The following is a 23,000-nucleotide window of genomic DNA, read 5'->3' as shown; positions in this document are numbered from 1 at the left end:
TGAGGCTCAATAAAAGGGGGGACTTCCATCAGTTCTGGGGGGAGGATTTGGAAAAGAGAGAGAGGGTGATACACACTGAGAGGTATACACACACAGACATACATAGAAGAGAATCAAAAAAGAGGGGAGAGCAAAAAGACATACATAGATACACATAGATACAGAAATAGAAAGAGAGTAAGAAAGAGATAAAACAGATTAGGAAATCAGAAACTTGGTTTTGTTTGGTTGAAGTTCATCTGTTGTCAATGTGTTAGGCAGTGTTGCTTCTTCTAAGTTTCAATCGAGATTATTATTAGTGTTTTGTTGCATTAGGTATATCTCGGAATTGGATTGTCTGGAGTTTTGTTTCCACCACACTGTGTGCTGCTCCATTTGGCTGCTTTCTCTTCAACTATAGCTCCACTTCTTGCAATAGAATCTGTTCTGCTGTGTTGTTTCGATTGCTGCTGTTATTCTGATTCCTGCTGCTGCTGATCTTCCCTGTTATTCTCTTCTTCCTCTTTGCATTTCAGCATTCCAGGTACACATTTCAAATCCTATGTGGGTGTAAACTGTAACAGTTCGAAAGCATGAAATGAAAGGAGTTCCAAGAAGTTTAAATGTCTGTTTGTAATGCTCATGGTCTATTGATTTCTTCGTATAAATTGATCAGTGTGTAATTCAATAGCAAAAAAAATCTAGTTAGTTAATACTTAACTGAGTTTTAGCCTCTTGTATCTTAGTTTATAGTTGTTTGTTGATATGAGTTAAGTAATGGTGCATGTACGTAGAATGTACAAATATTTGACATAGTGACTGACCGGATTCTTGTTTTAGCTATAATGATATGCATAGGATAGGATACTTCCACCTTACGCAATGATGTTCTGTTTTATTTTAGTTTCTTTCGTCAAAACCCGCTAGGCAGTATATAGGAGCACGTTCAAACCCCCAGTGATAATAATGCCTAGTGGGTTAATTCCCTTAACCTAGCCTAAATGAGTCTAGTTTGAATTCAATTCAAGAGATGTTTTGGATATGAGCATAGCATTTGTCATGTAATTTCTTTGTCAAAGTAGAACATTTCTCATAAAAGTAGGACGTCTTTTTTACTTTATAAATAATTAATCAGAAATTGATAAGAATTAGGCCCAAAGCATATACTTGAATTGACGTGTATCTTCCTTCTTCTATTTTAGACTGAACATAGTAGAAATGTAGCCACTTTAGGATATCCTTTCTAAATAGAGACGAGCCTCGCCAAATAAAAAATGCAAAATTGCGGGGCCCTCAATAAATAATCATAATAAATATTTATAATTCAGGATAGGCCGTTTAGTAAATTTCATGGCTTCCTACAAATAATAATGCGCTAGACTCTTTAGGCGCGACTTAATTAAATTACATTCTTAAACTCGGGTGCACATTGATGTGACCCGAATCCAAATCTCAACGGAGTCGAAATGTGTTAACAACTACGGGTGCATTGATTGTGACGTGGTTCGAGATGCATTTTCATGACGTTGCAATTCTATAAAAATAAATGATAATAATAAAAGCGGTTTTAAACTTAATAAAAGCACGTAAGTCACAACATGTATTTAAATCAGATATTTAGCCATTATAACAATTTAAGCGACCGTGCTAGAACCACGGGATTCGAGGGTGCCTAACACCTTCCCTCGGGTCAACAGAATTCCTTACTTAGAATTTCTGGTTCGCAGACTTCATTTGGAAAAGTCGAAAATTTCCTCGATTTGGGATTCAAGATAAACCGGTGACTTGGGACACCAAAAGCCAAACCTTTCCCAAGTGGCGACTCTGAATTAAATAAATAATCCCATTTCGAATATTGTCACTTAAATTGGAAAAACTCCCATCGCGCATTTAACCCTTCGGGGCGGGGCGCGGAAAAAGGAGGTGTGACACACATAATTCAGCTACTAAGGGACCTACTGCCAGCTCAGATGCCAACTAGGATGCCATGTGGACGAGTAGTTAACTTAGCATATTATTGTTGTACCGAAAATTCAAAAAGACGGAAGGGCGGAAAAGTTAGTTAGTAGGAATTTCAGCTCATTTGATCTTCTTTTGCATTTTATTTGAATTCCTTATATTAGTCATATAAATAGGATAAATGTAAGAGGGAAAACACATTATTGAATACTAAGAAAATTCTGAAATCTCTCTATCTCTCATCTTCTCTCTTCTCCTTTTTTCTTCTTATCTCTTTCTCTTCATTTCATCACTGTTGCATTGATCCATACCTACAATTTGGTATCAGAGCTCGTAAACAATGGGACCGCGTAGAGCTATTGATGTGGTGACAGGAGCTCAATCTACTGATTTGCAGGAGCAATATGAAGATCTGGCTGCACAGCAGTTAGATCTCAGAGAAGAGCTACCTCAGAAGCAGCAGGAATTGCGAGATGATATTGATAAGAGACATGCTGAGTTGCTTCATATGGTAAGTTCTCTCAAAAGTTCATTCGAAGGTTGGCAATTGAATCAACAATCGAAGGACAGTGCGTCCACTTCGAATGCCAGGGATAAGGTGCTCCAATCCGGGCAAAGGATCTTAGGTCCCAATCCTTATTGTGCTAACACAAATCGAAGCCATTACTTACTTTTCCCTCGTTTCAATGGGGAAATTTTGAAGAGTTAGCTGTACAGGATCGAGAAATATTTCTCTGTTGATAAAACTCCTCTTAATCAAAGAGTGAGTCTAGTTGCAATAAATTTGGATGATGAGACCTTAGAATGGCATTAGTCCTATATGAAATGTCATGAATCACTTGAAGTGACTGACTGGGATGACTACTTAGCTTCCTTGGTTGAAACATTTAGGGAAGAGTTTTCTGATCCTATGTTAGAACTCAAACAATTAAGGCAAACATGTTCTGTGAGAGAATTTCAGTTTGCTTTTGCTCGACTTCTAGCTCAATGTGATTTGTCTGTCAGTCAAGCTATCTCTTGTTTCCTGGGAGGACTCAAGGAGGAACTAGTAAATCCTGTGAAGATGCATGAACCTCAGACTCTCTCTAAAACATACATGTTAGCTAGGTTGGCGGAGGCTACCTTGGCTGCTAATGCTTGAGCACATAGGTCCAATTTTAGTGGACAACCTTCCCTTGCTTTGAGACGATCTATTTATGACTCTTCACCAGCCAGACCACATATTCCTAATTCTGCTCCAAACATTAAGCTAGCTTTGCCTGCACCTAGAGCTCCAGTTGTTCCTAAGTATAGGAGGACAAGTTCTCCTACTGAGATGCAAGCTAAGAAGGCTCAAGGCTTATGTTACTTTTGTGATGAGAAGTATTCACCTGGCCACAAATGTACACTTCCAAAACAATTATTTGTATTGGACTTAGAATATGGAGAATGATGAGTGTTTAGAGGACTCAAACCTAAAGACAGAAGGTGATGCTACCAATGAAGATTGGTTTGTTAGTGACAGTGATCCTTCTATGATCTCCTTATCTGCATTGAGTGGAATACAAGGTGCTCAAATAATACATATGACTGGGTACAATAACAAAAGGCCATTACAAATTCTATTGGATGGGGGTAGTACTCACAATTTTATAGATTGTGAATATGCTAAAAGACTTGGTTGTACCATCTCTTCTACTAAGGTTGGTTATGTTAGCCTTGGTAATAATTCTATGGAGGCTACATCTTGAGTAGTAAGGGATTTCCAATGGATGCTGCAGGGCACTTCTTATACTTCAGACCTGATAGTCTTTCCAGTTGGGAGATATGATTTGGTTTTGGGAGCTTTGTGGATGAAAACATTGGGACCAGTCACTATGGACTACACTGACTTAACCATGTCCTTTACTTATCAAGTCAAGTTCCATTTGTTGAAGGGTGCCTCTGAAGAATGAAAGTTGTCCAGCACTAAGGCTATCAACAAAATGAATGGAGACCAAGTGCAACTCTTTATGCTGCAGGTTTTAGTTGTTGAGCCTGAGCTGCCTTCAGGAAATCAGTTTGTTGCATTTATCCAAAGAAATTCATGTTCCTGCTATAATCGAGAACCTTCTCAATCAGTACAAACAGGTGTTTGCAGATCAACATCCTTGCCTCCACAAAGAGGTACATTTGATCACAGCATCCCCTTGCAACCTAGGACTAAGCCTATCAATATTAGGCCTTACAGGTACTCTTCTCTAAAGAAGGATATTATTAAGAAGCTGATTAAAGACATGTTACAGCAGGATGTGATCCAATATAGCAACAGTCCTTTTGCATCTCCAGTGGTATTAGTAAGAAAGAAAGATGGAACATGAAGGTCATGTGTGGATTATAGGGAACTGAATCAATGTACTGTCAAGGATAAGTTCCCTAATCTTATTATAGACGATCTACTGGATGAGTTAGCAGGAGCAGTGATATTCTTTAAAATTGATCTTCGATCAGGTTATCATCAGATAAGAATGGTCTCAGCTGACATACCTAAGACAACCTTCAAAACTCATCTTGGTCATTATGAGTACTTGGTTATGCCCTTTGGCTTAACCAATGCCCCTTCTATCTTTTAGTGTCTTATGAACCACTTATTCAACCAATTTTGAGGAAATTTGTCTTAGTGTTCTTTGATGATATCTTAATATATAGTAGAAGCTTATCATAACATGCTTCTCATCTACAACATGTCTTTGATGTAATGGTTACTAATAGTCTGCTAGCCAAACAATCTAAGTGTGTTTTTGGAGTCTCCAAGATGGAATACCTGGGGTACTTCATTTCTAGTAAAGGAGTCTCTATAGATCTTAAGAAGATCAGTGATGTTCAATAATAGCCTACTCCTACTACAATCAAACAACTAAGAGGGTTCCTTGGGCTTGCAGGATATTACAGGAAATTCATTAAGGTGTATGGTCTTATTAGTCGACCGTTAATTGAGCTTTTGAAGAAGGATAGTTTCAAGTGATCTATAGCTACTGCTCAGGACTTTGATGCATTGAAGTTGGCCCTCACTACTGCACATGTCTTAGCATTGCCTGATTACTCTATTCCTTTGTGGTGGAGATTGATACAAGTGGCATTGGAATTGGTGTTGTTCCGATGCAGCTTGGCCATCCTATAGCCTTTATCAGCAACGGATTGGCTCCCAGACATGTTGCTTTATCTGTCTATGAAAGGGAATTACTTGCCCTTGTATTTGCTGTCACTAAATAGTCTCAATACTTGCTTGGCCAACACTTTATTGTGAAGACTGACCAAAAAGCTTTGAAGTACTTATTGGAAAAAAAAATTACACACTGATTCACAACTTAGGTGGTTAGCTAAGTTGCTCCCCTTTGATTTTGAAATTCAGTATAAGAAGGGGAAAGAGAATGCTGTTGCAGATTCACTCTCCAGGGTAGATGGCGTTACATTAATGTCCTTGATGGTCTCTTCTGTGTAGACTGATTTATGACAAGTTATTTCAGATAGTTGGCAAAATGATCCTGAGCTTAAAGCTCTCATTGCATCTTTAGTACAGGCTCCACAAAAGCACTTTACTTGGATCAATGAGCAGTTACGGAGGAAGGAAAAACTTGTAGTAGGAAATGATGATATTATGAGGAAGAAAATCTTAACTCTATGGCATTCTACTCCTTCTGGGGGTCATTCTGGTATTGATGTTACTACCAAGAAGATGATGGCTTACTTCTATTGGAAGGGAATCAGGAAAGACATACTGGATTTCATTCATAGCTGTGATACTTGCCAAAGGAACAAGTATGATACTTCTGCCTACCCAGGCCTCTTACAACCCTTGCCTATACCTGCTACACCCTGGACAAACATTAATATGGACTTCATAGAAGGCTTACCTAAATCAAGAGGTAAGACTGTCATTTGGGTAATCATTGATAGGCTCACTAAGTATGGACACTTTATTGCTCTTGCCCATCCTTATACTACCCAATCCCTTGCAACTCTGTTCATGGATTACATCTTTAAACTTCATGGTTTTCCAACCTTTATCACAAGTGACATGGATCATATATTCATTAGTTCTTTCTGGAAAGAGTTCTTATAAGTTCAAGGTGTTACCATCCAAACTTCAACTGCCTATCATCCACAGACTGATGGTTAAAGTGAGGTGCTCAATAGGTGTTTGGAAACATATTTGCGATGTTTTTGCACTGACTCTCCTACTGATTGGTGTTCCTTCTTATCTATTGCTGAATGGTGGTACAATTCCAACCCTCATTCTGCTATTCAAACCACTTTTTTTGAGCTTCTTTATGGTTATCCTCCTCCTATACACCTCCCTTATCTTCCTAGTGACTCTTCCATTATTGCTGTTGAGCACATTTTGTTGGTTAGGGATTTCAAACTTCAGTTAGCTAAATTTCATTTGGGCAGAGCTTAGCAGAGAATGCAAGTTCAAACTAACAGTCATAGGTCTGATCGTGTCTTTAAGGTGGGAGATTGGGTGTTTGTTAAACTCTAACCTTATCGCCAATCCACACTCTCTCTTTCCCCTTATCACAAGCTGACTTCCAAATATTTTGGTCCTCATCCTATTATTAAAAGGGTTGGAGCTGTTGCCTATAAGCTTCTCTTTCCTCCTTAGGTTCAACTTCATCCTACATTTCATATCTCTCAACTAAAATTCTAGTACTCCTTACCTTCCACTATTATGCACCCTCCTGTTTTGGACTTGGCTAGTCTTTTATGTCCCTATCCTGAAGCAATCTTGGCTAGAAGACTCATAAAAAAGGCAATAAGGCTATTGCTCAATGCTTGATCAAATGGACAGATTTAGATTCAGCTCAAGCTACTTGGGAGCTAGCTTCAGACTTGCGCACTAGGTTTCCACAGTTCACCCTTGAGGACAAGGGTATTGTTCATCGAGGGGGTATTGATACACATAATTCAGCTACTGAGGGACCTACTTCCAGCTCAGATGCCAACTAGGATGCCATGTGGACGAGTAGTTAGCTTAACATATTATTGTTGTACCGAAAATTCAAAAAGACGGAAGGGCGGGAAAGTTAGTTAGTAGGAATTTCAGCTCATTTGATCTTCTTTTGTATTTTATTTGAATTCCTTGTATTAGTCATATAAATAGGAGAAATGTAAGACACATTATTGAATACTAAGAAAATTCTGAAATCTCTCAATCTTTGATCTCCTCTCTTCTCCTTCTTTCTTGTTATCTCTTTCTCTTCATTTTATCACTATTGCATTGATCGATACCTATAATTTGGTATCAAGTATTGGCCAATGTGCAATACAACATCAACAACGACCCAGTGATATTTCACTAGTGGGGTCTAGGGAGGATAGCGTGTACGCAAACCTTACCCCTACCCCGAAGGAGTAGAAAGGCTGTTTCCGAAAGATCCTCGGCTCAAGAAGACAAAAAGACAAAAGGAGACAATATCAGTAACAACACAGAAATAATATGAAAAATAGGAATAACATGCAATCAAGAAGAAAGATACAAAGCAAAGGCGAAATAGTATACCTACCGAACTAGTCTCATAAAGTCATGACATAAGGCAAGACTCAACTACCTCTTACCTTACAACCCTAATATTCGACCTCCATGTGTTCCTATCAAGTGCAAGTTAGTAAAAACAAAAGATAGATTGAAGTTTTTTTTTTACCATTTTGACATTTTTGATGCCGTGAGTATTATTTGTCACGTCATCACCGAAAACCGTCTCAAACAAGAACTCACAATCCGGGGCTGAAATGTAATATTTAATACTATAGGGTAGACAAGTAAAATTCCATAAAACTAATACTGTACTAAAGAACAAACAAGAAAAGAAGAAACCTTTTACTTCTGTTTCCCAGTTGCCGGAAGATCAACAATTGGACGACGAAACATTGAAACGAGGGATTTTCATTAGTTCAGTTTGTGATGGAGATCACAGTAGCTTCTAAATTTTAACTGTTGGTTCATCACTTTTTTTTTTTTGGGTAGAAAAAAGTTTTAGAAACGATCTTCTTTATCTTTTGAAATTTGCACAAGTCGATTTTTGGTGTTGTTAATTTCTGTGTTTTCTTTTTCTGCAGTGTAATCAAATTGAGGAGGAGGATTGTAGCTGTTATAAATGGGAGAAATGGTAATTTTATTGGAAAACTTTAGTTTTTGCCTTTTTTGCTTAATTTTTATTTAATTTTGGATTATTTCACGTATTGGGGTTCTTTTTTTTTATCAGCTTTTAGTACAATGTATATTATGAAAGTAAAAGTCTATGTTTTTGTCTTTTGAATTTGAGTACAATGTTAATCAGTCATTACAGTTAGAAGAATTATGTTTTTGAGGATAGCCCTTTTGCATCAGAGTTGTTTCTCTTGATGTTTTTTCCACTTTCTACAATTAGGTCTTCTTGTTTAGCATATAACAACAACATCCCTTCATGTTAAGATAAGCTCAGACAATTTTGTTTACCGCTATTGCTCTGAGATACATGCATTTGTTTGGGTTTGATACCGCAAACAGTGGCGGAGCTATGGGAAAACCTCCTTCATTAAAAAATTATAACTGTTGAAATATACTGTGAAAATAGGGGAAAAAGAATATTTTGTTTATACATAAGCTGATGAATTCCCTTGATAAAAGGAAAAAGTCCAGTGCAGCGGCAAAGGGGGTTCAAAAATTCCTTTAGATCACAGGTTCATATCCCATACGTGACATTCTATTTTTTTAACCCCCCTGTATAAATTTATGGCTCCGCCACTGTCCGCAATGTTCTTTTTTTTTTGGGGGGGGGGGAGGAGGGTCAGTGTAGGGGAAAGGAATAGCCTGGTGAGAATCAGAACCTGCACGAATAGTACACTAGGTAGCAGTTGTAGTGTTGAAAAGTTTCCAAGGCTAGCCAAAATGAGGGTAGCATCTTTTTAGATTACAGGTGAAACAGAAACTATGAGGTGTCATTGACAACAGATGCTAAAGGTAAATCCCTTTTTTTAACAACATTAGTGTCTGGGGCTGCTTGTGCGTGTGTTGATAGTTTTCCGGCTACCTATAACTCTTACCAGCACAGTTATTGGGTTCTGTTTACCATGTATTAGTCAAATGGCAAAACCTAGTGTTGCTTCCGTTGAGAATGGAAGCTAGACCCTCTCCCTTGAGGGCATGCGAGCATATTATATCTACTGAAGATTTAACATAGCCATACTTGTTAAGTAATACAGCAACAACAACATACCCAGTGTAATCCCACAAAGTGAAGTCCGGGGAGGGTAAAATGTACGCAGATCTTACCCCGACCTTTGTGAAGGTAGATATATTGTTTCCGATAGACTCCTGGCTCATAGAAAAATTAAAAGAGGCAGAAATAACAAGTAGTAACAACAACAAGATAAAGAGATAAGGTGATAGAATAATTAAAGCGAAAGAAACAACATATAACAAAAGCAATTTGCGGATAGGAAGTTACGAAAATACTAGACTAATGTTAATGCTACCAGCATGAAAAGGAGACACGCATGCCTATCTACGAACCTTCTACCCCAATTCCCAACCTCCACACCCGCCTATCAAGGGTCATCTCCTCAGTAAGCTGGAGCAGCGTCATGTCATGCCTAATCACCTCTCCCCAATACTTGTTAAGTAGTGTCACTCTTATTTGAAACATGCAATGTTAAATTGTGAGCGCATGTGTATTGTCATGGGCGGCTTTCCAGCCGTGCCCCATGACCCCTTGGGCGCGCCCCGTGGCGTCCTAGCAAGCCTTCCAATGCCTAGCGCCACGGACGGCCCCGTGGTCTTGGCCGCGCCAAGTGACAAGCGCGCATGTGCCTCTGTCGCCCCACCGATATCCCTCGCCAGCGCCCAACCGCAGGCAGATGCCAACACCGCCGCGCGCGCAGACAATGCCGCGCGCGCAGACCCCGATGCCAAAGACTATGCTGCCGACAACGGACCTGTTTTCTGCCTTATAGCAAACTAAGTCTTTTTCATTGTAAATATAGAGTAGTTTTATTCCATGTAATTTCATTATGTTTCTCTAGCTTAATCAAGTCTAGTCTTGTAGCTTTGGATTATTTTTTTAAGCATTATTAAGGGGGACCAAACAATCAAAACTTTCTAGCAAGCAAACAATTCTCTGTACTGGTGTCTCTCCCCCTCGACACCGCATTGCCTTTCTGTAATAGCTTTCATTAATGCAATCAAGCTTTCTTTCATTCTCAATTCTCATTCCTGTTCTCTCAATTTCTCTTGACATTGGTTTTCCCGTACGGCACTGACAATCTAGTCTAGCGTACGGAGGGGACCTCAGTTGGCGGACAGCAACTGCACTGACATCAGTTGCTTAGCCTTACGTCGCCCTTCCAAGGAATCTCAGGAAGGCGCCGCGTAACAGTTGGTATCAGAGCCTAGGCTCGACATCGGACGAGGGAACGCATTGCCATTACCACCATTTCTGACCATGGTGAATCATGGGGACCGCATTGCGGCCCTTGAACAGACGGTTGACGGATTACTGCCCATCATGGATACGGTGCCTGAACTAAGAACCAGCCTAGGGCAAAGGTTGGATGACCTGGACCGCAGGGTGCTCCAGGCCGAAGTTGACATAGAAAACATCAGTCGTGACTCCGAGGGAGATCGGCAAACGGCAGCCACAGAGGCAGCCGAAATTTTTGGCAAATTCGAGGGACTCCAACAGGAGCGTGCCGAGGATTTAGCTTACAGGGCACAAGAGGCAGATAGGGTGACTGCCATGCAACAAACTATTGACGACTTGACAGACAAGCTCAATGTTGTCAATGCTGCTTTACAGGGCCTACTGCGAGGCGGTGGAAACCAGGTCGGGGGCGCTGCAAACCCCACCTCCGCGACACAAAAACTGAAAATTCCTGAGCCAAAGCCATACAGTGGAGCTAGGAATGCCAAGGAAGTGGAGAACTTCATCTTTGATGTCGAACAATATTTTGATGCTGTTGGGGGCCTAGAAGAAGCTAAGAAGGTAGCAACTGCTGCCATGTATCTTCAGGGTGATGCTAAACTCTGGTGGCGGGTGAAATACGAAGCCATCAAGGCCGGTGAAGATGCTCTCGAAACATGGGCAGAACTGAAGGCAGCCATCCGCCTACAATTCTTCCCCGAAAATGTTGAATACAATTCAAGGAGAAAGCTACGGGAGCTCCGTCAGACCAAATCTGTGCGGGACTACGTGCGGGAATTCTCCGCGCTCATGCTAAGCATACGCGACATGGGGGACAAAGACAAGCTCTTCACTTTCCTAGAAGGGCTGAAACCTTATGCCCGTATGGAGCTACAAAGGCAACGGGTAGATACCCTGCCCAAGGCGATCCAAGCAGCTGAATGCCTTGGGGACTATCAAATGGAAGCTCGGAAGGATAGGCCTCAACCGCCTGCCCGAGCGGGATTCAAAGGGGGCCAGTCTAGCAATGTTGGCCCTAGCAGAAGTGGAGGAGATCGGAGCTCAACCAAACCTAAGGCTCCCTCCACAAGCAGCAACAGTGCTGCGTCTAACAACAATGATCGGGGGAGGAAGCCTCCTTCAGGGTGCCGTCATTGCGGCGGACCACATTGGAACAATGAGTGCCCACATGCACAGATGAATGCCCATCAGACTTTTGATGATGGGACGGATGACGATTCAGACGATGCGGATCAGACTGAACCAGTAGGTGCCTTCAATGCAATTGTTGGCTCCATTTCTGAGGCATTAGCAGAGACTAGTGCTGGTATCCGTAAGAAGAAGGACCCATGTCCAGTCACCAAGAAAGGGAAAAAGAAGGCGGATGATGAGACTCCTCTTAAGCACGAGAGGACCTTAATGTTCGTTGAGATGAAGGTGAATGGCAAGCCCATTCGGGCCATGGTAGACACGGGTGCTACCCACAACTACTTAGCCTCGACTCAGGTGGAGCGCCTTGGTCTAGTCGTAGGGAAAGGTAGAGGCCGTGTCAAGGCTATCAACTCACCTCCCCAGCCAGTGGGTGGAATAGCCAAAGAAGTACCGATGAAGCTTGGCCCTTACGAAGGAAAATTCAACTTGCGCGTGGTGATCATAGATGACTTCGAGTTGATAGTTGGATTGGAATTCCTGAGGCAAACCAACACCATGCCTGTACCGTATGCTGACATGTTACTGATGATGGGAGCAAACGGGGCCAAGCCCTGCGTTATCCCGTGCATGCCCATGAAGATGGCCGTTGAAAACATCTCGGCCTTGCAGTTGAAGAAGGGGGTCAAAAGAAACGAACCTACGTTCCTGGCAACCCTCTGCATCGAAGATGTAGAATGCTCCTCGGGTCCCATTCCTGAACCCGTGAAGGAGCTACTACTAGAGTTTGAAGATGTCATGCCACAAGACATGCCAAAGCGACTACCGCCTAGGCGCACTGTGGATCATGAAATTGAGCTGGTGCCGGGCGCGAAGCCACCTGCCCGGGCGCCTTACAGAATGTCACAACCCGAACTCACCGAACTTCGGAGACAATTGACGGAAATGCTAGACACAGGGATTATCGTGCCCTCCAAATCCCCATACGGGTCCCCTGTGCTATTCCAAAAGAAACATGATGGTAGTCTACGACTCTGTGTGGACTATCGGGCTCTAAACAAAATTACTGTGAAGAACAAGTACCCTATTCCGTTAATGGCAGACTTGTTCGATAGACTGGGTGGTGCGACAGTGTTCACCAAAATAGACCTGAAGACAGGTTATTGGCAAGTTCGGATTGCAGAGGGTGATGAGCACAAGACGACCTGTGTGACAAGATATGGGTCGTACGATTTCCTGGTTATGCCATTCGGCTTGACTAACGCCCCAGCTACATTTTGCACTTTGATGAACCAAGTCTTCCGGGAGTACATTGATGAATTCGTGGTGGTCTACTTGGATGACATTGTGGTATATAGCCAAACATTGGAGGAACACCTGATGCACTTGCGGAAGGTCCTAGCTCGATTGCGGGAGCATGAACTATATGCGAAGCTATCTAAGTGCTCCTTTGCTCAAAAGCAAATTGACTTCCTCGGACATGTCATTGGGGAAGGGCGGATCAAGATGGACCAGCAGAAGATTCAGGCAATCACAGATTGGCCGCCACCTAAGGATATCCACGCCTTGAGGGCGTTCCTTGGTCTATGCAATTTCTATCGGCGATTCGTGAAAAACTACTCCCTCATTGCAGTACCATTGACAGAACTCCTCAAGAAGGTCACGCCTTGGGAATGGGGACCCAAGCGAGCGGAGGCCTTCAACGCATTGAAAGCGGCTATGTCTAGTAGCCCCGTCTTGGCCCTTCCTGATCTGGCCAAGCCATTCGAAGTACAAACAGATGCATCTGACTATGCCCTCGGTGGCGTCTTGCTACAAGAAGGGCATCCTGTGGCGTACGAGAGCCGGAAGCTAAAAGATGCAGAGCGGCGCTATGCCGCCCATGAGAAAGAATTATTGGCTGTCGTCCACTGCTTGCGCCTCTGGAGGCACTATCTGCTGGGAACCCCGTTCGTGGTCAAGACAGACAACACAGCTGTTAGCCATTTCATGACCCAGCCGAAGTTGAATGGTCGACAGGCCAGGTGGCAGGAACTCCTAGCTGAATTCCACTTCAACCTGGAATACCGAAGTGGGAAGACCAATCATGTTGCTGATGCGCTCAGTCGGAGAGCTGATCTAGCATCAGTGTGCTTACTCGCCACCCTAAGGGGGAGCGAGGTAGCCACCTCCATCAAGGACCAGATACAAGATCTACTCATCAGAGATCCTGCTTCACAGTATTTGGTTGATTTGGTAGGACAAGGCAAGACTCGCCAGTTCTACATGGAAGATGGTTTTCTGAAAGTGAAAGGGAACCGACTTTATGTTCCTAAAGGAGGAGATCTACGAAGGACTCTTCTAGCGGAATGTCATGATACTCTGTGGGCCGGCCATCCCGGTGAAGAACGCACCATGGCGTTACTTCGCCGTGCATATTATTGGCCTCAAATGGCCGATGACGTTGCTCAGTATGTGAAGACTTGTCTAGTATGCCAGAAGGACAAGTCAGACCGCTTAACACAGGCGGGACTCTTGGAACCACTAGCTGTCCCAAAGAGACCTTGGGAAAGTGTTTCCCTGGATTTCATCACCGGATTGCCCAAGGTCGGAGATCTAACAACTATCTTGGTTGTGGTAGATCGGTTTTCCAAATATGCTACCTTTATTGCTGCCCCACAATATATATCAGCAGAAGATACAGCTCGACTCTTCTTCTCTCATGTCGTCAAATATTGGGGCCTACCCAAAGATATTGTTAGTGATCGTGACTCACGCTTCACTAGCAACTTTTGGACCCAACTCTTTAAGTGTCTTGGGTCGAAGCTGAATCACAGCTCAAGTTTTCATCCGCAATCTGATGGCCAGACGGAGCGGTTCAATGGTATGTTGGAGGAATATTTGCGTCATTTTGTAACCGGATCGCAGAAGAATTGGGTGAAGCTTCTGGATGCTGCTCAACTGTGTTTCAATTCACAAAAGAGCTCTAGTACAAACAAAAGCGCTTTTGAAATTGTTACCGGACAGCAACCGCTACTCCCACACACAGTCAATGCACCAAATATGTCTAAATCTCCTCGAGCTGCTAGCTTCTCTAAAGAGTGGAAGCAAAATTTGGAGATAGTGCGGAGCTATCTTGTCAAGGCTCAAAAGCGGATGAAGAGGCATGCTGATCAGAATCGTCGCTTTGTTGAATACCAAGTAGGAGACAAAGTGATGGTCAAAATTCCAAAACGTTACTTATTTGCAGGGGTCCATGACCCTCGCTTATTGCAAAAATATATTGGACCCTTGTCCATTGAAAGGCGTATTGGGAAAGTTGCATACCGGGTGGATACCCCAGCTTGGTGGAAAATTCATCCTGTTTTTCATGTCAGCCTCCTGAAACCTTTTCGGGAAGATACAGAGGATCCTTCAAGGAGCCAGCTCACAATACCCAGTATTCGAGGGCCCAATTCAACCGGGAAAAGGCGTGTTGAAGCTATCCTTGATGATAGAGTGATTCATGCCTCAAGGAAAGATCACCAGGAGTTCTTGGTGAAATGGCAGGGCTGTGATGCAGAGGAGAACACTTGGGAGAGGGGAACAAACCTCAAAGCCTACAAGAGCCTAATTGAAGATTATCTTGCAAGTAAGGCGCCGAGGACGTCGCCAACTCAGGTGGGGGAGAATGTCATGGGCGGCTTTCCAGCCGTGCCCCATGACCCCTTGGGCGCGCCCCGTGGCGTCCTAGCAAGCCTTCCAATGCCTAGCGCCACGGACGGCCCCGTGGTCTTGGTCGCGCCAAGTGACAAGCGCGCATGTGCCTCTGTCGCCCCACCGATATCCCTCGCCAGCGCCCAACCGCAGGCAGATGCCAACAGCGCCGCGCGCGCAGACAATGCCGCGCGCGCAGATCCTGATGCCAAAGACTATGCTGCCGACAACGGCCATGTTTTCTGCCTTATAGCAAACTAAGTCTTTTTCATTGTAAATATAGAGTAGTTTTATTCCATGTAATTTCATTATGTTTCTCTAGCTTAATCAAGTCTAGTCTTGTAGCTTTGGATTATTTTTTTTAAGCATTATTAAGGGGGACCAAACAATCAAAACTTTCTAGCAAGCAAACAATTCTCTGTACTGGTGTCTCTCCCCCTCGACACCGCATTTCCTTTCTGTAATAGCTTTCATTAATGCAATCAAGCTTTCTTTCATTCTCAATTCTCATTCCTGTTCTCTCAATTTCTCTTGACATTGGTTTTCCCGTACGGCACTGACAATCTAGTCTAGCGTACGGAGGGGACCTCAGTTGGCGGACAGCAACTGCACTGACATCAGTTGCTTAGCCTTACGTCGCCCTTCCAAGGAATCTCAGGAAGGCGCCGCGTAACAGTATGCATGTTTTTTGAAGTGGAAAAGGACTAGCTTTTGCGATTTCTTATTGTCTTTATTTATATTGTCAATGCTTATAACCTTTCTTGAAGTGGAAAGGACTAACTTTTGGGATTTCTTATTGGCCACTTTATTTATATTTTCAAAGGTTATGTAACCTTTTATTGGCTGCTTGTTAGGTTCTTATGCGAGAGGAGGATGTAAATCTGGACGCTGTACGGGCTAGATGTAACCTTCTCTTCTTTTGTGTCTTTGGTTTTTGGCCCATACATCATCCCACATTCATATTACTCCTTTTGCTGGCAGTTTCAAATGTTCTCAAAAGACATTCGGAGCTAGCAGAGCGTCTTTCTAGGTATTGATTCTTAAGACTTGATTGGTATTTACATGATCTGTTAAGTTTTTCATTAAATCACACATCTTTTCTCGAATTTTTGCTACGAATGACACATAGTAAAAGTTGCAAGCAAGAGAGTCTTCCATTCTTTTTCGGTCAAAGTTTAAGAAAGGAGCTGAAGTGTACACGTAGTTGCAGGTTGGATATTTGTGATGATAGGATGGCTAGGGTTTGAATAAGTGAATTCTTTAATGGAAGAATGTGAATAGAGGATTGTAAAGGTAAGGAAGAATAAAGGAATTCGTGAAAATGGAAACGCAACTAGAAAAGTTGAAAAGAAGATTTATCAGCATCCTTAATCTACTTTATAATCATGAGAAGACTTTTTGGCACAGAAATGTTGGAGTAATAAATAGAACTTCCTGCAATTCATTGTGTCTTAGCATGTACGACTTAAAAAAACAAATTCCAATGGTTGATCAAAAGGAAATACTCTTTGATTTTCTGCACTTTTTATTAATAGAATAGTCAACGATATGAGTTGTTTTTGGTTAGCAAAACACCAAGGAATATCTTGAGTTTTAGTTTCTAAAGAATAAAATTGAAGAAAATGTTTATTGATAAGATTAAATGCGGATTCCGTCAGACATTTTTTGTCATATAGAATGCTTCCTTTTTAATGTGCGACAAAAGTAGGACTGGACAGAAAGTCTGACATGTACTTTCTTAGGGGATGGTAAATAGGGCGGGGCGGGGCGGGGCAGGTGAAGCTTTACCCTGCCACATATTTGACCTGCCCTGCCGCGTTTAACAACTTCTCTTTTTTTAACCTGCCCTGCCCTACCCCGCTTAGCCCTGCCTCGCGCTGTTTAGCTTATTTTTTTTTTTTCCTTCATTTTTTAAGTTTTCATGTTCTTATTTATTTGGACGGGTCTGATTCTAATTTCGATTCGAGCAAAAGTAAAAGCATACAAAGTCAATGGAATTTAACTACCTGTAAAATCTGAAACTTGTTAAAAGAAAGGAAACTCTAATAAAGAAACAAATTATATTATTTGAGGAAACTTAAGCCTGTACTTCATAAGATGTATATTTACTTGGGAATATTTTACAAGTACTTGAAGAAGAAATTAGAGTGTGTCTGTAAAAATAAATAATAATAACCAAACCAACATAGTATCATGTTTGACTCAGTAAATGTTCATGAAAGTTTGGAGTTGGAATTGGAAACTTTTTGATGTTGCAATATTAACATTTCAAATATTTGCAAGGAGAAGAAAGGACCAAATATTTTACTAAAGAGAAATCAGATTGTCTGCTCTAGGGACTTTATTTGATGTATCAGTAAAACACATAAGCTTATTAAACTAAGTGCAAATAACAAAGTAAGAAAAGAAAAATAGAAAATAACAAACTAACAAGTTAGTGATACTTCCACCAATATGCAATCCATTTGCATGTTCCCAGTGAAAACACATGGTATTGAAAAATGAAAAAATTTCAGTTTATTTTTATCAATTTTGCAGCTAAAACCCTTGCCCTACCACCTGCCCTGCCCCATTTATAATTTTCTAAAAATGTGCTTTGACCCGCCTTGCCCTGCCCTGCCCCGTTTAAGTAATCCCCTCCCCTGCCCTGTTAAGACCCTACCCTGCCCTGCCCAACTTTTGCCATCTCTAACTTTCCCAATTAAATTTACCTTGAGCTTATGACATAATTCTCAGTATAATTTAATTAGGAGCTATTTCATCAAAAAGAATTTTATTAAGAGCTCAAACTTTTGGCTCAGATAAAGTTACATGTTTATATCTCCCGAGCATGATAGCATCTTTGCAAGCACTTAGATTACTAAGATGGAGCTGAAAAGAGTGGTGCTTTCTTTCTGTTTCCATAGTAGTTGTGTTTTCTGCATTTACATTAGTGCGAATCACCAATAACTGTGACAATTATGGTTCTCTAGGGACTCTGACAAGTCAATTTTTGAGCGTCTACAGAGGGAATTTGAAGCCGCACGTGCTTCTCAAACTCAAGGTAACTTTGGTAGAATTCTAGAGCACATCTAGTCTTGATGTTCTCTTTTCTCTTGCTCTTGGTTGTGTTCTATTTAAGTTGTGAGCACACAAATAGTACTTGAATGGTTCGTTTATCATATGGAACGTAATGTTTAGTCTAATACTTGATTTTCGCTTGTTATTTTCTGCAAGTGTTTCTTGTGCCATGTTGTTTGATATCTGATCTAAGGAGCGCACCTAATAACAGCGGTATATGGCTGCAAGTGTTTTAAAGACTGCTACTTGAAAAAAAGCGCTTCTTAAGTACTTGCTCCTTCATTTTTGATTTTATGATGTTTAAACTATGTATTTAAAGAGTGAATTTGTAAAAAGTTGTTTCAGTAGCAATTGTATCGATCACGATGGGGATAGCTTATAAGTCAGCACTGCATTTTGCTGCATGTTACTTCTTGTTCCACATATAGTGATGAGTTCTTTTCCTCGATCGGTCCTGTTTGATCCTCAGTTATCCTTGAAATGTACTTGATCTAGTCTGTACAATATGTAACTCCTGTCTCATTTTGATTCTTTTGCAGAACTTAGCTTAGAAGGCGAGCAATGGAATGATGGCTTATTAGCAACAATAAGAGAGCGGGTATGTACAGTTAAATTATGTGATCCAGAGTGTCGGTTCTTCTCCAAGCTTGTTTATTCCTTAAGATATTTCTCTTTCCAACCAAGCAATCAGTAATCTTTCCTTTTTTGTCATCATATTAGAGGATGCCGGATTCAGACAGCTACATGTTTTAGCTTACTCTACTACTTTTCTGCTCCCGTTCTCAGATTCTATCACATAATTTTCTTGCATGGTTCAATCAATCTTAGGTACATATGGAGGCAGAGAGAAAGGCCATGCAGATGCCAGGGGACACAACCCAGTTGCCAAATCCTTTTCATGAAAAGATTACGTACAAAGTTGGGAATAAGGTATGTTGTGCCTGGTAGCTACAATTTATCATGGCTTATAGGAAAAATTATTTGTGAAAGATCCTTTAAGATCTTTAAGTTATGTGTTCTGATTTCTGGATTTCAAACCATTTTCTTGTAGTGTCTAATTCATTTGTTGATCTACTCTTCAGATTTCTTTCTTATAAAAAAAATTGTCGATCTACTCTTATTATTTGAGTAGTTTTGTGCTTTCTTTTCTTACTGCATCTTGGCTTTCCACATGTAGTTTAGTTTGGCTGGGTCTTTATTGTTTGCTGTGTTTACTATCAGGACAAGTTGGCAGTGCTGGAGGGGCTTGGAATTGTGAGGGATGTATACCTGACCTTTTTTTTTTAAATCCTATTTTTCTGTGCAGTTTATTTGTTGCTTAGATGGAGCAAGGATTGGCATACAATATGAGACTTCATTTGCAGGTACATCACGTGCTATTGTCTAGTGGTGGCTACAATTTTCCAGTTGGGAACATTCCAATACATATCTTGATATACCTGTACAAATTTCCCAAATGAAGTTTATTCTGTTGTAGGTGGGTTCAAAATTTGATTCTTCATCTAGATTACTAGTGAATGATGTCAATTTATCTAATTTACAGGCGAATCTTGTGACCTATACCACTGTGTGCTTGAAAGCAAGTCATTTCTTGAGAAGATGACTGTTCTGGAACATACAGTTCCTTTTTTCTTGCCAATACGTGAAGCTGAAAATGAGTTTCTCTCGTCAAATGCAATAGTATGGTCACTGCATCATTTGTGTTAGATCCTATTCTAACATGGTCATTGCTTCATTTGTATTAGATCCTAACTTTTTCCTGTATAGTACTGACTGGATACTTCTGAACTTGCATTCATGATTTCTTCAGAAATTTATTGACCATGTCGGAGATCTCTTGCAAGCCTATGTAGATAGAAGGGAACAGGTATGCCCTAACTTAGAGATAATGAATTACCAGAGTTCTTCCTTTTTGTTTGGGTGAACGATATCACTCAGCAGTTTCTTGCTCAGTCATGGCCTTAAATCACACACTTAATCTCCTTTCCCACTTTGCATTGGAGACTGTCTCCGAAGTCGTTAATCATTTGCTAGTTTCACAGAAGATTTGGTGGAATAATTAGGACAAAGTAGAGGCGATAGTTGAATTAAAGAGGTGGAATCACCATTGGAGTTGGACATTGGATGATGAAGAAAGGAACCTACAGATGCAAATACAGAGGATTTCAGCTTAACATTGTACTCCCTCCGTTTCAAAAAGATTGGCACTTTTACTATTTGGGAAGTCTACGGTTGTTTTTTGACCACGTTTTTCTTAAATATTTTATAAATATTTTCAATTATGAATTATTATGACTTATAATATTTTTTATGTAGTTTCTGAAAGTATAAATTTTATTTAAAAAACTTGAAGAATCTATGTCCTAATTCACAGTCAAAGCTAAGGGCTTTGACCCTCGTACTCCGAACTACGCCATTCTTTTTGAAACGGAGGGAGTAATAAAGATAAAAATCTGAAACAGAAGATATCAATGGGAAAGCAGAGTAGAATGAGGCTTTTGGAATGTAGGGTATTTTATAATTCAGTACTTCAAAATAGAAAATCAACAATCTTTTTAGTATTCGAATGAAAATGATTTTGAGGGGGATGGATCTACTGTATGATGGATAACATACAGAGTATCCAGCTTTTGTAGTTCTTTAATAGGTTTTTCTTCAGTGCCGTTTAGGTACAAAGCTATTTTACCTCTCAAAAATATTTTTCATTGGCATGTTTGTATTGGTAAAATGCAACTTGTTCTTTTGCAGGTTCGGCTTATTAAAGAGCTGTATGGAAATCAAATCGGTGAACTCTATCATAGTCTTCCATACCATATGATCGAGTTTGTGCTTGAAGATTTTGATTCGTATGCTTTTCTTCCTTTCTGTTATTGTATCTTCCGTTTCACTATCCTTCATGAGAGGTTGGCTTTGTAGGTTTTATTCTCTTTTTTCCAACTTGGATCTTCCTTTTGTCATGGGTGGTCTTGTGAAGTACTGGACAGAAGCATTAAGTGAACCGGACTATGTTATTTAGGCTGCAGATGTAGGAATAAAGTTAGCTTTCTAATATCACTACTCAAAGAAACTAACAATACCGTGAACTATGAAGCGGCTAACTTGTATGGTATAACAATTGTGGTGCACAACTTGATTTAGCTTTGACTGGTGATAAAAGGTTTCAATTGTATCTCCCTATGATGCTCTCAGCCTATAACATAGCCTCACCCCGCTCTCCTGTTCGTGATATGTAGCGAATTTCTTCATTTTCTGGTTGGATCTTGTGTATACATGACTTGCCTTTGCGTGTGTCTAACTAACTACATTTTTGGATTGAGTGTTTCATTCAGATCTCATTATCTGTATGTATGCCAAAAGCGAATGTTTGATCTATAATCTTGGTTACTGAACAGACTGCAACTTATGGTTTAACCTGCAAACTCCAATTCTTACCAACATTTGGTTTCTTCTTGCAGGAAGGTGACAGTTAGTCTGAGATATGCTGATCTGATCTCTACACTTCCCTCTGGGGTTAGTGTCTTGGCATGGCCTATGCACCAATCCAAGAGATCCTCCGATACAATTCCCTCGAGTCAGAAAGGAAATGGAGTAGGAAGTCACCCTATCCCAGCACTTTTAACATACGCAGAGGATGCACTCCGGACCATGAGTCTGCCAGAAGGTTTTGCTTCTTTATCTGAATTCCCCCTGTTTACTTTACGTATTATTTGTTTGTCCAATGCATATTCTGTGTTAACCTTTAGGAAGAATTCTTAATATATTTCCTTTACATGGTAATGTAAAGGCTGAGTCACAAGAAGGCTTCTGGTGACTACATCTGCCTGTATGCTTTCTAGCTCTGGATAGATCAAGTTTAATTAATAAAGAATTACTGAACTGAGGTTAAACCCCTTATCTTATTGCCGAAGAGATGCATAGGATATTAAAATAGAGATTGAACCGATCCATGAGGTGGCAAGGCAACAATTATAAAGCTTTACTTTATATCAGAAATAGACTTAAAGTGGAGATGCAAAACTTTTTGCCTTCTTACTATTTGGAGAGCTGAAGACAATCTTCTTTAACCTCAGTTTTCAGGTTCTTTTTTCTGAAAAGTTATTCTATGAATCACTTTTTTTTCTTTTTCTTTTTGGGTCAAGGGTGGCGAAAGCAGTTAACGAAGTACGGCATTGATAAAATATGGAAAAGAGTGTCTTACCTTCTTCTCGAAAAAAAAGTATAGAGTAGAGTGAGAGTAAAGAACTCCCCAAGCTTCTTTGGATGTTGATTTACATTTAAAGTTGATTTTATGTATCGATTTGGACAAATTAGCAGCTGACACCTTGCTTCTTGCAGCATATGCAGAAATCGTGTTGAATCTTCCTCAAGCTCTGCAGGACATGTTTGAGCACACAAGCTCTACATAGTTGTATTTATTCATGGCCTGGAGTAGCAGCTGCTTCATCGCATTCTCTGTAGTGAATGCTGTGGTTGTTAACTGTATATTTTTACTTTATTTTTGATACTTGTATATTCTGAAAATCCAGTCTAGTGATTGTCTTCTTCCCTTAATATTGACTCTTTTACTTAGTTCAACAATTTGCCTTTGATATGTATTATATCCTTCATGTTTTGGGGAAGAAATGGGAGAGAATTTACAATTCACACATTGTGGGAAAACACATTTTGCTTTCCTTCCCTAACCCCACTCCCTTTCCTGCAAATGACAGTGCACCAGGTGAAGATAATATCAAGTTCTCTGCCTTATGATCTGCGCGAAAAGCTGCTATGGGAAACAGTTCG

At 40.8% G+C, this 23,000-nt stretch overlaps 2 protein-coding genes across 4 annotated transcripts; both read left to right on the top strand.

The window, feature by feature from the left end:
- The first annotated feature begins 3,359 nt into the window (after positions 1-3,359).
- Positions 3,360-6,903, top strand: LOC138876212 (uncharacterized). Its single transcript, XM_070155117.1, has 7 exons — positions 3,360-3,620; positions 3,699-3,833; positions 3,939-4,247; positions 5,020-5,148; positions 5,309-5,383; positions 5,477-5,822; positions 6,746-6,903. Exons 1-7 carry the CDS (start codon positions 3,360-3,362, stop codon positions 6,901-6,903), a joined length of 1,413 nt encoding a protein of 470 aa, XP_070011218.1.
- An 839-nt stretch (positions 6,904-7,742) lies between these two features.
- On the top strand, positions 7,743-22,862 carry LOC104225776 (uncharacterized). Of its 3 annotated transcripts, none has more exons than XM_070155545.1 (13): positions 7,743-7,890; positions 8,014-8,063; positions 16,013-16,061; positions 16,140-16,188; positions 18,131-18,201; positions 18,758-18,816; positions 19,047-19,148; positions 19,525-19,582; positions 19,762-19,898; positions 20,029-20,085; positions 20,967-21,064; positions 21,674-21,879; positions 22,554-22,862. In XM_070155545.1, exons 2-13 carry the CDS (start codon positions 8,052-8,054, stop codon positions 22,622-22,624), a joined length of 969 nt encoding a protein of 322 aa, XP_070011646.1. In that variant the 5' UTR covers positions 7,743-7,890; positions 8,014-8,051; the 3' UTR covers positions 22,625-22,862. The 3 variants fall into 3 exon arrangements, with proteins under 3 accessions (XP_070011646.1, XP_070011648.1, XP_070011647.1); XM_070155547.1 differs by having other exon boundaries at positions 7,760-7,846; XM_070155546.1 differs by having other exon boundaries at positions 7,777-7,917.
- Positions 22,863-23,000: the final 138 nt, after the last annotated feature.

This window comes from Nicotiana sylvestris, chromosome 8 (assembly GCF_000393655.2).
Source record: "Nicotiana sylvestris chromosome 8, ASM39365v2, whole genome shotgun sequence".
Lineage (NCBI taxonomy): Eukaryota > Viridiplantae > Streptophyta > Magnoliopsida > Solanales > Solanaceae > Nicotiana > Nicotiana sylvestris.
The sequence above is the reverse complement of the archived record's forward strand: the minus strand, read 5'-3'. Positions and strand labels throughout refer to the sequence as shown.

Bases quoted from the DNA above. Each gene is read 5' to 3' on its own strand.
- LOC138876212 (XM_070155117.1), top strand. From the start codon at position 3,360: ATGGAGAATGATGAGTGTTTAGAGGACTCAAACCTAAAGACAGAAGGT. The intron at 4,248-5,019 runs GTATTAGTAAGA...TTTGTGGTGGAG, and splicing joins GTCCTTTTGCATCTCCAGTG to ATTGATACAAGTGGCATTGG. The intron at 5,149-5,308 runs GTATTTGCTGTC...TTTGAAATTCAG, and splicing joins AAAGGGAATTACTTGCCCTT to TATAAGAAGGGGAAAGAGAA.
- LOC104225776 (XM_070155545.1), top strand. The intron at 16,189-18,130 runs GTATTGATTCTT...ATGGTTCTCTAG, and splicing joins CTAGCAGAGCGTCTTTCTAG to GGACTCTGACAAGTCAATTT. The intron at 19,899-20,028 runs GTATGGTCACTG...TGATTTCTTCAG, and splicing joins TTCTCTCGTCAAATGCAATA to AAATTTATTGACCATGTCGG.